We start from the raw sequence: 16,637 nt of genomic DNA on the forward strand, positions 1-16,637 counted from the left end.
CTATGGTGGTATTTTAATATTAATAATGGCAAACTATGAAATGTACGTATGACAGGTCTTGATGGATCATCAAGAATTATTACAAATTAATACTGTAGTAAAAATAGAATTATTGCAAATTATAAAAAAAGAAAAGTGACTGTCTTCTTATGTTTCAATTTTTTTAGAGGAATTAATGATTCAACTTTTATAATGAATACCCTAACAAAACTTTTATAATGAACGGACATTGATTTTCTTAAGGTTTTAAGTTTAGAACTTGTGCATAAAAAAAACTCCTAATAAGAGATTTTGTTTTATCATATTATAAAAAAAATGTTACCAACACTTTTTTTAACGTTCTCTCCTGGTTATAGAATCATTAACTATAGGTGAGACTTACCAAACAAAATGGTTACATAACGAGTGTTGAAAAAAAAAATACTAGAGTATCGAATAGCATTTCGATCTCTTTATATTCTCCGTTCAAAAGACATCACCTATAAAAACTACATATGCTAATAGATAAAAAAAAAAAACTTTTATGATAGTACATTATAATTGATTGCAATTACTTTAATGAGCCCAACTTTAATTATTATTTTTTACTGGACAAACTTTAAATATACAATACATAAAAAAGTTAATAGAATTTAATTTTCATCTAATGCATTCATTAATTTTAAACTTTTTAATTTTTAGTTACTTTTTTTCTTAATCACTTGATATATATATTGAATTATCAAATGATAATATATAAAAAATTATGCTGTTATAAAGTTGTTAGGGGAAAATTTAGGAGGACTCAAAGAAGATGTCCAAAGTTGATTGAACAAATGTTGATGTATGCACCAAGTTATTTGCGAAGATGTAAATGTGGCTCTCGAAGAAGGCATTTCAAATGCTGATTGAATAAAGGCTAATGGCCTGCATTGGGGAAATAGCTAGAAGATAAGTGAGGGTGTTTGATTGGGGAGAAATTTTCACTTTAGAAACTTAGTTTGCAATAAATGTGGTGGAGGAGGTGAGATCTAACTTTTCCAAGTTTAATTTTTGATTTATCATAGTAAAAATTTATTATAGTAAAAATATCATGTTATTTTTATTAAATTATAAATAATTAAAGTTATGAGTAAAAATATTATATAACTTTTGATTCGTATGCAACTTATCTAAAGATTTTCAATAAATAAACATGATTAGTAGGAATCATGATTTATTCAAGGCCTATTGTTGCTACTCTGTAAAAGTTCATGGTAGTTGGTAGTTAAGTCATGATATTTGATTATCAATGCAATCAGGAAATGCATTTCAACTGGCTGCCAAGTTAGCTTCATCCATATTTTTCGTGAATAACAGAGCTTGTCATATGGAAGACGAAGTGGTTTTTTTATCAGAAGCCTCCAGATCTTTTGAAGCATTTTGATGCCCTGGGAGTCTAGACTCTCTAGACTTATTTCTGATCACTATTAATAATGTTGTATGTTAAGTAATACCCCTTATTCCTCTGTAGTTTCTTCTTTGGGCTATAGCCACATTTATTAAAAAAAAAAGAAGTCATGTTATTCGAATCATACCAGACTTAATGCTGTTAATCTGCACGAAGCCTAAAAATGAAAAGGAGCTAACAGCAATTACATGTAGTTTTTGTAGGGTATTTTTCTATTTTTTTTTTTGAAAAATGTAAATTATATTAAACCCAAAATGATATAATAATAAACGGGACATACCCGACAATTAAAGAAAATCAAAAGTCTCCTTAATACAAAAAGATCTATATCAATATGTTAAAATAAATGTTAACAGTTGCGTTTGTCTATAAATAAAAAACTTAATCTTTCTATTTTTTCTATTTTGTAAGTGACGAAAGTGCTTACTATCTTTTTAACCTAGACAACTGAATGGTGATTATTTGTTTTGCAATTGATTTTTTTTATATTATTTATCTTGTTCTCTTTTCTCAAATTCCCAATAGCTGTCAAATGTGCCTCCGGTAAAAGAGATGGGAAAAATAGCCGTTAAAGTATAAAGTGTATTCGATAGAGTATTTGATCAGGAAGCCATTTAGAAGTCTGGTCATTGCTTCACTATCATTAGCGCCAGCCATTTCCTATGCTAAATATCCAATTTTCTCTAATTTCTTTTGTATCGGGATCATAATTACCTGTTTTAAACTGCAATTTATTTTTATCGTTGAACTTGTAGTATCCTTAAGCTTACCCTATGTTTTTTTACCTTCGGTGAAGAATGGGAGAATATGTTTGAAGTCATCTTGCATCAAAATAAATTACGTAGGATGGAAATGAGCCAAGTCAAGTCAAGTTTTATTAGACTTGAGTTTGACCTCAGTTGGATGAGTTAAATACGTAAGAGGTTTGAGCTTGACTCATTACCTGTTTTTAGGCTTAACTCGGCTTATATAAAAGTCTGGCTTGGCCCACGAGCCTATTTAAAAGCTTTCTTAAAAACGTCTTTGATTAATTAATTATTTTAAAACCTAGTGAAATACAAACTAAAAAAAAACTTATAAAATTTTGTATAAGTAATGTACAAATCCAAAAATAATTGATAAACAAAATCATATTGAATTCAAGTCGTTAAAGCACAAAGTATATCAAAAGAAAATAAAAAGAGCATAGTATTAAAAAATGTATGGATTAGAGATGATTTCCAGAAAATGAATTTTATTCTACGTGAATAGTGTGCATGAACAGTAATAAAAATTGAAATTCTAAAATCCTAGAATTATTCTTCTCTCCGAAAAAAAAAAACTCTCTAAACTAAAACCTTGGTGCTGTTATATAGATCCTCAGCCCCAAAGCTTACAAATCTATTTTAAGTCAAAGCCCATAAATGAAATAAAATAAAATCTGGATAAAATAAGATAAGATGAAATAAATCTGGACGAAATAAAATCTAGATAGAATAAAATCTGAATAAAATAAAATCTAGATAGAATAAAATCTGGATAAGATAAGATTTGATAAAATAAAGTTATTATTATTATTATTATTATTAATTAAGCTTGTCAAGCTTAACAAGTTTTATTTATGGTTTGAGTTTGACCTTTTTATCTAAAAAGATTTTTTAAAAAGTTTAAGCTTGACCTTTATAATAAACAAGTCAAGCCGAGCCCAGCCTTACACAGACCGAACCGAAGGCCCTCGACAAGCTACTCAACTCATTTCCACCCCTATATATTAGTTAGTCTAAATTTTCAAAATAACATTTCTGCGCCGTAAGAGCTTCTTTCATCTTAGACGGCAATTAGATGATGTGAATATATCCAAGTTCCTTAAAGAGCCACTTCGCTGAAGAAAAAAAATTACATGCAGTGAGGCCTAACTTTAGCATAGGATTAAACCTAAACATACCTTATATGTGCATCGCTTCATACATATACATATATATATACATATTCTACTTATATATTTGCATCTATATTAATAGCATGAAAATCCAGTGAAAGTTACCTTAAACTCAAACTTTACAGATCAGTTTATTCACAATTTCACATCACAAGAAGAAAGCATAGAAAATAGTTTTAGTTAAGAAAAGAAAAAGGAAAAAAAGATATATAGTCTTAATGACGACGAGACCACACTTTATGTATGTGGACTTTGGATGTGACACCAGGCAACTAAGAAGCAAAAGGTCGTTCTCTCAAAGTGGAATATATGTACTCTTCATTGTTTGGTCAAATTTTACGCAATTAGCCCCGTTAGAATCTGATCCCAAAAGCCCAAACGCACCAACATGAGTTTTCTACCGCTAAAAGCTTTCCAGAATACAGATTGAGTGAGACATAGCTACAAAGTCAAGGAGGGGGGCTGAACTTTTTTTGCCGTTGGACCTCTCTTCCAAGACCCAATCAGTGCTATACTGCAGAATTTGAAAATCTAACCTAAGAAAAACAAAAAATAATTATGAAACAAACATTTGATTCCAATGTGGCATCAATATGAACAACTGGTTAGTCAAAACTTGAAGATCGACTCCATCTTCCATGCAAATAGTCCTCCAAAGAGACACTCTGCTCGGTGCTACTGATAGAAATCGTATCATCCTCCAAGTCCAGTAAAGCAAGGTTTAGGTGTGACTGAATGTTAGTTGGAACTGGTTCCTCATCACATCCATCGAGTTCCTGTGGCGCAATAACTTCTTGTTCTGCCCATCTTATCACCTCTTCATCACCGTGCAGAAGTTTCAATATCTGCATCGTTACAAAAACATGACTGATATTTAAAAAGGACATAAAAGGAAGGACATATGGAATGGAACACATTTGCACAGGCAAAAGGCTTACAAGGCTGATTTGAGGTCGCAACCTAGGAACCCGTCTAATGCAGAGAGTAGCGGCCAAAATCATTCTCCTGATCTGGCAATCGTCATATTCACTGCCTAGGCTTGGATCAAGCAACTGGGAAAACTTCCCACCTTCCAAAATTGGTATTGCCTGGATATTGTCATCAATCTCATTTAAGTCCAATTCATAGGATATAGTAGCATATGCAGGATATTCAGTTCTTATACTTGTACACATTTCATTCATTCAAATACATTGTTGTAACAATCTTAGATGCTGAGTCTATAAGTGAGAAAAAAACTTACCCACATAACAAGGCTCCCCTGGCCCTTTGGGCATTCATTGTTAATGGGCTTCCTATTTGAGAGAAGCTCAAGGAGTACAACACCAAAAGCATATACGTCAATTTTATCAGTCACTCTACCGTGCATAAAGTACTCAGGTGCGAGGTATCTGCCAGACAAAACTTGTTCAGAACAAATCAAAAGCTAAGGTAAACAAGCCAAAGGAGGAACAAGAGGGATGTTACACACCCAAAAGTTCCGGCCACATCAGTACAAGTAATATGGGAAGAAGATGAACCCCAACTAGCCAGTCCAAAATCTGAAAGCTGAAGTAATAAACGCAACGATTTAAGGATAAGTAACTGAAATCAAGTGGAAAATGTTTCAAAGGGTAACAATGTCATCACCTAACTAAGCAAGGGAAGAAAATATACTACAATACCTGAGGCTCAAAATCATCTGAAAGAAGGATATTAGAAGATTTCACATCCCTATGGATCACAGCCTGAGCACAGCCATTATGCAGATAATCCAGTGCCTCAGCTACACCCACGGCCACCTTGTACCTTTCTTGCCAACCAAATGCACTACAGTCCACCTTGTTGCCTTTGCCAGAAAGTACAAGTAAGAAAGACAAATTAGAGAATGAAAAGGTTTATGCAATCGCTAGCAAACAAAGCCAAATAAACATCTACCATGAAGGTTTTCTTCCAGGCTTCCTCTTGATAAAAAATCATACACTAGTAGCAAATGGTTGCCCTCTAAACAAAAGCCAGATATAGATATTATGTTCTTGTGGCGCAAAGTTGTAATGATCTCAATTTCCTGAACAAACTCCTTTATCACGTTTTCAGACGGCTTCAAAATTTTCACCGCCAATTCCTCGCCATCTGGAAGACATCCTCTGTAAACATAACTACAGCCACCTCTGCCAATCAAATTATCTGAAAACACAATTGAAAAAAACCAATCAGAAGATACCCCAAGCAAGCAACCAGAACAAAAACGAGGAAACAAAAGTTGAAACGGTGAAAGCTAACCAGATGCAAAGTTGGAGGTTGCAGATAAAAGTTCCTGCAAACGATATAATCGGCACAAGGACGAGTACTTCTCTTGTAATACTAACAATTCTTCAGGAAGGCTACTCAAACCACTGCAAATGGAGGGAAGAGTAAAGAGAGTAGTTGTAGCAGATTCAAATGGCACAATGGCACCACTCACCCCATCAAGAGGGGAATCATCAATCTGCTTAAAACTAATTTGTTTATGATCTGGATGGACCACAGCAGAAGAATGACAATTCGGCTGCCGCAACGCCCGTTGAAAAACAAATGTATTCTTCATAGAAGAAGACTTATGGTTATGCTTCTTGTGATGAAACACATGGCGAAGCAGTGACCAACCAGGTTTAGGCTTCGAATTATCCACCACAACCGAAAAACAAGGAGCATCTTCAAGCTTCTTAAACGGAACCAAAGCAAGCGGATTCTCCTTCTCAACATCCTCACACAACCCTTGCTCAAACTCAGTTCCAGAACCCTCTTGCAATGCACAACTTCCACAACTCTTCATATTCTTATTTGTGTAAACCACCAACGATTTTGACGACAAACTTGACCCTTCACACAATTTCTCTGCCACAACAGTAAAACTCTATCATTCTCATTTTTTTTTTCTGACCTAACTAAAAAACTAAAACACATTTTACCGACGAAGTATATTATAAAGGTCCTAAGTAAAATAGACGCAGAAAACGAAGGAATAAAGCAAAACCTCGATCACTGCAATTTCCATTAGCTTCTCTCCGGAACGCGATTTTGCCATTATCAACGGAGAAAACAGAGATACACTTCGGCAATTTCTTTGCGCAGTATTTCGCAACCCACGCGGAAGAACGAATAGTATGATAAGATTTCGAAGTTCCCAAAATCACGGTGGAAACGCCAAACGCCTTTGCCTCCTGCACCAACGCCTTCCTTACCGAACCTCCGCGACACACTTTAAGCCTCAGACCAACCTGAACGGAACCGAAAAACCGTTACGGAGTTTGGAAATGGAAAAACGCAGTAACGTAACGGCTCATTCATTTCGCGTAGCCCGAAACGAAAAAAAAAAAAAACAAGTAACGGCGAAAAACGAACCAACGAACCTGTTTTAGGTTGCAGAAGCCTTCATAAACGCCGAGAACGGAATCGAACGTCTTCACGAGAGATAACAGCGATGCCGTTCCCTCTGTAATAACAAAAAAAAAATAGTAATGATTCAGATTATTAAGAGTAAGAAAAAAAACAACGTTAGAGAGAAAGAAGAAAGAGAGAGAGAGAGAGGGGAACCAGTGATGGAGTCGAGGACGTGAAGCGCAATGACGAGGTCGCCGGGCTCGGCGACCTTGACGAGAGCCCACGTCAGCAATTCGCGGCTGCGAGGATCTAATTTAACGCCGACGAGGACTTTCCGGCAACCGGCACCGTCGCCGATTAACATCATCGGAAGAGTCACTTTGTGTGTGTGTGAGTGTTGAATTTGTTCTTCTCTCTCTTTCTTTTTATTTCTCTCTCTCTCTCTTTTCGGTGTTGGTTGCTTTATCTTGGGAATGGCGAGAGAGGAACGAATCGTGCTCGAGGACCGTGGTGTCTAAGGGGAATGTTCTGGTGATTCGCAGGAGAGTGAGAGACTATGGATTCTGTTGTGGACCGTTGGTTGTGTCGACCGTGATTCGTTTAGTCACGTTAATTATCGCTTAGTGGACCCCGCTTCGCTGACGTGGCGAATGCTGAATCATCAGTGTGCTGCTGATTGGATGTGGGAAGTCGCATTCAGGTTCTGTAGACTGCACTTCAGAGTCTACTCTTTGAAAAAGACTGCTTTGCGTTTCAGAAGCCTCCTTCTTCACAGTGATTCATACTCAATTTTATGTTTCTTCACAAATGTAAATGTTTTTCATTTTTTGTCATAAATTCCTAATATTACATTTCTTTTTTTAATGATAGTTTTGTTAGTAAAATCTGTCACATTTTATCTCTTTCTTTCTCTCTCTTTCAACCTCTACCCCGCTTTATATTATCTTCCTAGACTACATCTTATTGTACTGTGAAAGAAATTCTGTTCATTTGACCTCAGATTAAACATAAAAAACTCAAATCAAGACACTTTACTATCAAATAAATTGGAAATTCTTATGAAAACTTGTGTTTTTAAACATTTTTGTAACATATTTTGATAATTAATTACAAAAATAAATTTAACAATGTTTAGTTTTGTTGGATGCTGTGATGTACTAATTATTTCATGCTTATTATTATTATTGTTAAATAAACACTTTTCACCAAATAAATAGTCATCTCATTAAAAAAGAGAACAAATTTTTTAACAAAAAAAAAAGAAATGGGGTTAAAGAAGTATAAACAAAACTAATTGTCACCCTTTATAACATAAATATCTGATCATTTAATAAAGAATGAATGATATACCATGTAATAAATTTTTTATATTGGTATAGCAAATTTTAAATAAAATTTATTAATTTTTATAATAATTATTTTAAAGATGGTTTTTCAGTTAATAGTGTAAAAAGATTATACTAACATGCACATTGAATCCTTTTGTAGAAACATTCTGAATATTATCGTATAAAAGTAAATATTTCGAAAGAAATTGAGTAAATGTTGTGTTTAATCAAAGTTTAAAGTAAAATATAATAATAACAATTCGACTTATGCAATATTTTTAATAAACAGTGTTGGAATCAAAATTTGGGATTGCATGACTATCTTAAACTCTTTTTTTTTTTTTTTTTTGCGACTGTCTTAATCTCTGAACATATCAAAACATGGAAGCTTGATTTACAGTATAACTAATAAACTTACGGGATAAACTTTACTCATTGGTTGGCATGTTACATGTTTTAGTGTTATTATGAAAGTTGGCTAAGATGCTGTGTGGCAGAATATACAATTATGTGACAAAATAATAATGTTAGTGGTCAAATCATTCAAAGGAAACTTTAATGCGGGGTCCACATTATTTAGAATGATTCTGCTTTCTTGTTCATTCATGTACACCATTAAATGTTAATCAGCCATTGAAAATGGTGAAAAACTGTTTTTCATGTTATTTTCAAGCCCATTAATATTACTAAAACTCTAGGTTACTAATGTGGGTTATTCAATTAACAGATTGATAAATTAACTATCGTATCATAATTACTAATTATTAATTCATGTATGAAATACTAATATTCAGTTTTATTAATATAGTTTGATTCTCGAGTCTTTCCTTTTTAAGCATATGGTGAGACATCCATTCTTTGAGCGTTTGAGTCGATCCATATATAAGAAAAATATTTATTTGAAAAGATTAATCCATTACATGAAAATCAATATCTCAAATTGGCGTGTGAAAGTCATTTTCGCTCAATAATAAATATTGAGATAGTATAATAATACAAAAGATCTTGTTATTATCATCTCATTATCATAGTATCACTTGTTGTCTGGCACGTGTCTTCACAATTAAATTAAAATATGCGAGTGCATGTGTGTCTTTGTTCTCTCTAAATGCACAAGAGTTATACAAGTTTGAATTTTCACATAATTAACAATAGTTATAGTTAAGATATTTTATTTATAAGCGATGATATGTGGACGACATATTTTCATCATTAAATGCGGTACAACTCATTTAATAGAAAACAATATGGAGTAGTTATATCAACAAATTTAAGGGACAATTGCAATTCATTAAAGCCATCAATTCATAAAATAGGTAACTCTTGTGTGGGAGATCCTGCCCCAAGATTTCCCTAATGTCTTCTAATGAATTCAGGATGTTGGAAGTTCGTAGTCCAAACCTTTGTGCTAACCTACTACTAGTACAATTTTCACTAAAATAAATGCAACATTTCTAAATAAAATTATAGCCAAAGTTTTACGTGCATATCAAGATATTAGGCGCGGGAAAAAATGTTGGAAAGCTCATGTAAAATATACCATTCCAATCCAAGAAGATGGCATTACCTATAAAAGAAAGTGTTGAACACTATACATGCCACCAATTTTGTTATAGAAGGGACCCATGCAATACTAGCCGTTCTAAAAGCAAACCAAAGACAAATAAGTGTGGGGGAAAACCAGAGATTGCTTACGGAGTCAGAAATACTCTGTAAATCAAAAGTTTGATTCTTTTCCCCACCCTGAGTATTCAATTCTAATTATGCTAAGTTAGCCATTGTTGGGAAGTTATGAATGAGATAACTTTTTTTTACCATGATATATATTGGTATTGGTGTGAAGCTATTTCTATCAGAATTATTGATTTTTTTTAGTACTATAAACAAAACAAATTAAATATTATATATCTAAGATGAAATAAGATTTAAATATTTGACCACTTAAAAATATAAATTGTTACCACTTAAATCAACTATGTTACTGATAATTTATGAATGAGATTACGAGTAGCTCATAATAATCTTTTCACTAATAACAATAAAATAATGAAACACTCAAATTTAAAGATAAATGATATCTTCCTGAATGCATCATTATTTTTTTTTTTCATAAACATTAGTATGTCTTTTACATGATAGTATATTGATGATTCTTTAAATGTAATAAAGAATATAAGTACGCGATTACATTAGTTTTAAATATTTTTATTATTAATTTAGTCCCTTGAAAATTTAGAATATCTTCACATTCATCCTTATAAAATTAAAAATAACAACATAAAAGAATACATTCAAAATTTATTTATTATCTTTGAAAGAGTGAATTAATAAGATTATTTTTAAAAATTTATTCTAATAGGTAACAAATTAAAAATGTATTCTAATAAAAATAATCACAGTAACGGGTAGCGAGTGCCCGAAGCTAATCGAATGAAATAAGAAAATAAGAAAATTTTGATGCCCCTTTTTTTGTTTTCGTTACAACTCAAGCCGAGAAAGAGAATTAGGTATTAGATCTTTATAGCTTGATTATCAAATTATACTTTTGTATTTATATTTCCTTAACGTGAAGCCTCAAAAACTGCTGTTTCTGACGGCTCGAATCAACCAACTATTAATAAATAAAAAAATTAGATTAAATTTTGTATTGTTACAAATAAATTATTCCACGAAAACTAAAAAAATATATTTCATAATTTGATAATTATGTCGATATTTCATATTGGCTAAATGTGATACATAATTTTCGTCACACTACTCGATTAGAAAATTATTCATTGTACAAAATTTTAATTGTAATATTGGGCTAGTTTGTTTAGACACATTTTTTAAAGTAAGTGTTTTTTAAATAATATAGACAATTTTATGATGTTCTAATGTTTTTGTATAAATTGTTTCTTCTTAAAATGAGTTATTTTCTGTTTTTTAAGAAGCAAATTTTATTGATTGATTAAAAAGCACTTATTTTAAAGTTATTTTTTCAAAAATTTAAACAAACTTCCCCAAACTATGCACATAACATCCGAAACTCATGCCTTATAACAACACACTTGACCTTAAGTTCATATTACTACATTGATAGTAATTATTTTATTAAATGAATTTATAATAAAAATTTAGCAGTAAATGATATGTTTATCCTACACACATTACCTCCATAAAATGATCGATCCGAATTTCGATTGCATTGATATGAAATTATAAAACTGATCTAGCAGTGAAGGGAAGATAGAGAGTGAGAAGGTACATCTTCAACTTTTTTACTAACAATTAACAACTAACATGTGTTTTGTTAATAAAAAAAATTACATTGATATTATTACAGGCTTGAGATGAGATTGCATTTTTTTACATCTTTTCAATGGAGATGAGGTCACTTTGATTGTTCAAAAGTAAGAGTAAAATAAACAATATTAGTTGAAATAATAATCATAAATGTGTTAAAAAAATCAAATTAAAGTTCTCATCAACAGTTGGCTGAGATTAAATATTTTATCCTTTCTCATTTTTAAAGAAGCCAAATTCCTTTAAACCAGTTTCCTCTGCCCTTATTCCTTCCTACAAAGCTACTCAAACTTTTGTGTTCATTTTTTAAGTAAAAAATAAAGTGAACTTTGTGTTTATTTCACATGTAAGAAGTGCGCACATGTAGTTGATCATATCATTTGTCCTCTGCGAATCTGGCTAAACCATCAACATCTAAATGTGCACCTAACCTTGGTAGCGTTGGGTTTCATTTGATGCCTTTTCCCTACCTTGAAATTCCATGCACCACTATTGAAGTCAAGATTAGAATAAGAGAGGTTTTTATTGCAGAGAATAGAAAAAAAGGTAAAGGAAGAATATTTAAAATATTCTAAAAAGAACATATGGGAAAGACTTTTCCATCTTTCTGGTTGAAAATGATGCTACCCACTACCTTTGGCAGTATGGTCGAAGCTGCACTTCATGAAGCCGAAGGACAACTCTGGCCATAAGCTATAATTTAATCCTGACCTCTTGGTTACCTACTTTCATGAAGATACCGATTTAAAAAAAAAAAACTTTCATGAAGATAAATTGAATTGTAAAAAAAAAAGTGCAAAAGTTATATGTCAATCAGAGAAATAAGAAAAGTGAGTATGGATTATGGAAGATGAAAAATAAAGAAAAAATATAGTAGAATAAGGATCATTTTGGATAAATTTTTCTAGAAGTACTTTTAAGGGAAAAAATTAGAAAAGAAAATAAGATAAATTTTTTCATAAGTTAAAATCAATTTTTCATTAAATAATTTATAAAAACTCTTTCATATAACTTATCTAAAATACAAAAAGACATCTACAAATAAATTTATGGTTAATTAATAAAGAATTTATTTTAACTTATGAAGTAACCTATTTGTTTTTCTTTTGTTAAAAGTGTTTTGAAAGAAATTTAAATATGTACGACACTTTGAATTGCTAAAAGATTATTGTCTGCATGAGCTTTGGGCGGGATTAACATGCCGCATATTTGTAAACCGTCCATTATCAAGTACCTAAGCAAAATGCAAGTTGTCTTTAGTTACTCCCTAGTTGCCCTTATTCACACGTTTCCATTATTTAGAAAAGAGTTTTTTTTATTAAGAATTTAACCATTTTAAGAAAACTAGTACGGTGATATTGGAAAACTGAACTTCCAGACATCCTTATTTAATTATCAAATTGCATTATTATAGAAGATACAAAATACAACTGAACACCACAGTAGTCGGCATACAAATGACTCTAGAAAGTTTCATTTACTGTTTACCTTTAGATGAAGAGAATGGAAACGATATTTGTTTAAAGTAAAAATTCCCTTATTCAAGAATTATTTTAAGTAAAAAGAATAAAATGAAGATTCTTAGGCAAGAGACTAACCGTCTTTTCTTTTCCATCCAAACTCCTGGCATGAGGGGATTTAGAGAGCTTTTTAAAATGATGCCACTAAAACGAGAAGTTAATCATATCACCTAATCCTTTCTTACTCATTTGTGTAATCATTCCATGATTTTAATTTGGATGGAAATTAACATTTCCCCCAACATCCGTTCGATCAAGTTTCAAATACTCGACAAAAGTAAAAATCATTTAAAACTATACCATAAAATGTCGTGCATGAAAAATAAAAGGCAAAAAAAAAAAAAAGATATCGAGAAAATTTTTCTATATCTAAAACTGTCGTGAACATTTGAATCTCTGCTTGCTTGTAATGTGAAAAATCAGCAACATGGTTGCGGCCAAAAAGATAACGTGTCTGTATTTTGGGCAAAATATTAAAAGCCCATACGCACATGATCTGCAAATTAACAATAAACCGATTAGATGCGTCGGCCAGGATAACTTGAAAAAAACCTTCCATGCAGAAAAAAAATAATTCAATGGCTTTGATCCACAATAAAGCATTATAAAATTATTCTACGATACAGATTCAATTTCCATGCTACTTATATGCTTTGATTAGATTAAAGCATACACAAAAAAAAAAAATAATAAATTAGGTCATTGGCAGAGAAAATTGAAACATGATTTATGACTTGGTTACTAAGTATGGATTTAGTGCTCCCTCCTTAGCTACAGTCAAACAATTGCTATGAGCTTGCCCTCGCACATGCTCCCTCAGATTTAGCAAATGAAGTGTTTCGTGACAGCCTAGCCCACCATGTGCTCCACAAACAGACGGTGTGACCAAATTTTCTTGATTTGAAAAAGATTGAAAATTTGTACCTCAGTATTACAAAATGCATACTAGTTGATGCAAATGAAACAAAAGTCTATGTAATTTATGTCACTGTAGTGCATCTGCAGTTCTCGTCCATATCTAAATAAATAAACAAGAAGCTTGCATTACACCCTACTTTTGCATGAGAAAAAGTTTTAAGAGATTGTCCTATATTTCAGCTGCCTTCCACGAGGGCTTATAATGATAATTTAGATATCAGCCTACCAATAGAAAATTAAATATCATAGACAGGAATTGATCAATCCCAATACCCTTCATCAAATGGCTTCAAGGGCATACTTATACAAAGGAGATCCAATTGAAAAAATTCTTCCATTATTTTTTTATTAAGTTAATGCTACAAGTTCCTACGCAAGAGATAAAACGATTTGGCAAACATTGGCATATTAGAACCGGCATAAGTTTTGGTAATGCATGCTCAAAAAGTTTGACAGACTACATTACCGGTGCTTAAACAAACACATAATAATAATAAATTAAAAAAAACAAAAAAAAAAAACAGAAAGGTTCTGGATGCTCAACCTGGTTTTCCTTCTACACAGTTGAGATGAATCATTGAGAATAGATCAGACACCACGATGGGGGCAGACATTAGCAAAGTGAGATGGATCACCACACGTATAGCATCTTCTACCAGAAATAGGATCTCCAGTGGCTGACATAAATGTTGTGTTAGCAGTACGAGATCCATACTGACCACCTCTACCACGAGATCCACGTCCACCAGTTTGCCTAGGATTCAAGGCTGGAATACTATTTGAGCGTGTAACACTTCTGCCTCCAGTGCCAGCATTGAGGCTATCCTCCCATCTGTGATAGGGGTGATAAGGATTATTTAAACAAAATAACTATCTCAAAACCATGCAATATGTTTGGTTTCTCTAAGCTGCTTGAAACATCATCTATCACATTATTGAAAATAAAGAGTTGATGCCTCTTCAAAAATTAGATTCATAGACTATGTAATGGTGAGGTGATCATATTTAAATTCAATTTTATAAATGTCAATTTGAGCTATTTGTGTGGATGAAAAGCAGCCTAAGAGGAAGAGGTTGGAAGCTTAATCATTCTGTTGTCAAGAGTCTAGACATTATTAAGTGCTAAGTGTCAAAGATGTGACAGTTACAAAAATTTGACATAGATAATCAAAGACAATTCTCCTGCCCTTGTTACAAACAAGAAACTCCACAAATAAAACCATGCACAAGGTAAAATAACACCAGCCAGTAAACTCAATTTGTTGAAATTCTTCATATTTGTGGCACTCCTAAGAGAAAATATAGCACAAAAAGCTGAAATATAATTATACAAAAAATAAATAAAAATAAAGAGTTCACGTACACAAAGAAGTTGCATTCCTGTGATTGACACGAGTAGAACTTCCTTCCCCTGTTGTTTACTGTATTTGCAGTTCGCAAAACACATGGTGTTCCACACGAACTGCATGAAACAGAAGCTTCCCCTGCATTGTTTAATGGTTTATAAAATCCAAAGCTTTAAATTTCAATTTTGACAGCTGCTAAATGACTGCAAAAAGCACGATAAAAAAAGAACAGGAATTTCTAACATGATGCACTGAGTTAAGATTTCTTTTAGTTTATTTTTGTCGAATAAGTCAGTTCACACTTTTTAACATCCCAGTAAAAAAGTATGCACAAGTTACAAAGACAAACCGTAACTTGAGCTAGAGTGGCAATGACATGTAAAAACAAGTAAACCATTAAATTTTAACACTTATCATCTATAACATAGGTTGATGTGGATGTGGAGAAGACAAATTTGTTTCTAGCGCATGGAAAGTTGATAACCAAAACACTGAAGGGCAATCTAGATAAAAAAGAAACGAGAAAAACGGAAACAGAAGAGAGGAAAAGGAGAAAATATGAAACATGTTGCAGTGGTGTATATTAAATTCCTAAAATACAAAGAGTACATGAAATCTTGAAAATGGAAAAGACAAATAAAAAATTCCTGAATCAAAGCTATATATGGTTTCCCAAACCTAGATTTGATAAAAAATAAATAAAAAATTGTGTCCTCACACTTTATGCAGTTTAACCTACAGGCTACAGTATATCTTAGGCCAACATGCACAGAAAAGAACAGAAATTTCACCATGATCAATGAAAAGCTTCCCGGCATTCAAACCCTAATCCAATACACCCTAACAATCATTGTGTAATTAAGCATTGCATATCACGGGTGAGCTTTTCAATTTGTATCAAATATCAGACCAAGCCCAGACAATTAACACAAACCAGTTTATAGTAAACTCCTCACTAATCCATCATTCCAAAGTAATACACATTCAGTGTCTTCATGAATGGCCGTCACCATTTGCTCAAATCCCAGTGGCAACACTAAATATCCAAGAAATACATTTTTTTATTTCTATAGACAGACTAAACAGGCATGGAATTTTAAAATCTACGGAGACCATACCATTATGTTCACTTGTTCCATGATGTTGAACATTCCCATAACGTAAAGGACAATCAGTGGAAGAATGTCCTGTTTCTCGACAGTTCATGCAAGCTCCTTGCCTTGGGTTAGTATGATGGGCATTGCTGGTTGGTGCAGTTGGTCCTCGAGGTCTTGCTGGAAAACATGGTAAGGTATAATGAGAGGATTGGAATATTTATTTATTGAAACAATGGGAATGGCAACTCACTGACTTGTGACCACAATTCTAAAACTTATTTTATGCTGAAGAATAAAACAAAACAAAAAGTAAAAAATAGCTTAGTGGTATCAATAATATCCATAAAATAAATGTTACTGTCTCCTAAAAATGTTTGCATGTCATTAATCCACTTACACATTCTGTATTGACACTGTCATACTCACATAGATTATCTCAAAGTTTTTTCACATT

General features: G+C 32.4%; 2 protein-coding genes across 5 annotated transcripts in view; both read right to left on the reverse strand.

Annotated features, from left to right (window-relative positions):
• Positions 1 to 3,448: 3,448 nt before the first annotated feature.
• On the reverse strand, positions 3,449 to 7,210 carry LOC114415802 (probable receptor-like serine/threonine-protein kinase At5g57670). Its single transcript, XM_028380658.1, has 10 exons — positions 6,903 to 7,210; positions 6,719 to 6,801; positions 6,343 to 6,586; positions 5,610 to 6,203; positions 5,265 to 5,513; positions 5,012 to 5,175; positions 4,819 to 4,895; positions 4,591 to 4,738; positions 4,286 to 4,435; positions 3,449 to 4,192 (listed from the first exon to the last, which is right to left on the reverse strand). Exons 1-10 carry the CDS (start codon positions 7,054 to 7,056, stop codon positions 3,953 to 3,955), a joined length of 2,103 nt encoding a protein of 700 aa, XP_028236459.1. The 5' UTR covers positions 7,057 to 7,210; the 3' UTR covers positions 3,449 to 3,952.
• A 5,748-nt stretch (positions 7,211 to 12,958) lies between these two features.
• LOC114415801 (DNA topoisomerase 3-alpha) overlaps positions 12,959 to 16,637 on the reverse strand; it is a 50,689-nt gene continuing 47,010 nt past the window's right edge. For 3 of the 4 annotated variants that reach the window (XM_028380656.1, XM_028380655.1, XM_028380653.1), the window contains 4 exons: positions 16,205 to 16,360; positions 15,104 to 15,224; positions 14,285 to 14,572; positions 12,959 to 13,318 (listed from right to left, as the gene is read on the reverse strand). In XM_028380656.1, the coding sequence (XP_028236457.1) occupies positions 14,329 to 14,572; positions 15,104 to 15,224; positions 16,205 to 16,360 (521 nt within the window). In that variant the 3' untranslated portion in view covers positions 12,959 to 13,318; positions 14,285 to 14,328. Of the gene's footprint in view, positions 13,319 to 13,449; positions 13,717 to 14,284; positions 14,573 to 15,103; positions 15,225 to 16,204; positions 16,361 to 16,637 lie in introns of those variants that run through there. The other variant, XM_028380654.1, reaches the window with a different exon arrangement.

This window comes from Glycine soja, chromosome 6 (genome assembly GCF_004193775.1).
Source record: "Glycine soja cultivar W05 chromosome 6, ASM419377v2, whole genome shotgun sequence".
Lineage (NCBI taxonomy): Eukaryota > Viridiplantae > Streptophyta > Magnoliopsida > Fabales > Fabaceae > Glycine > Glycine soja.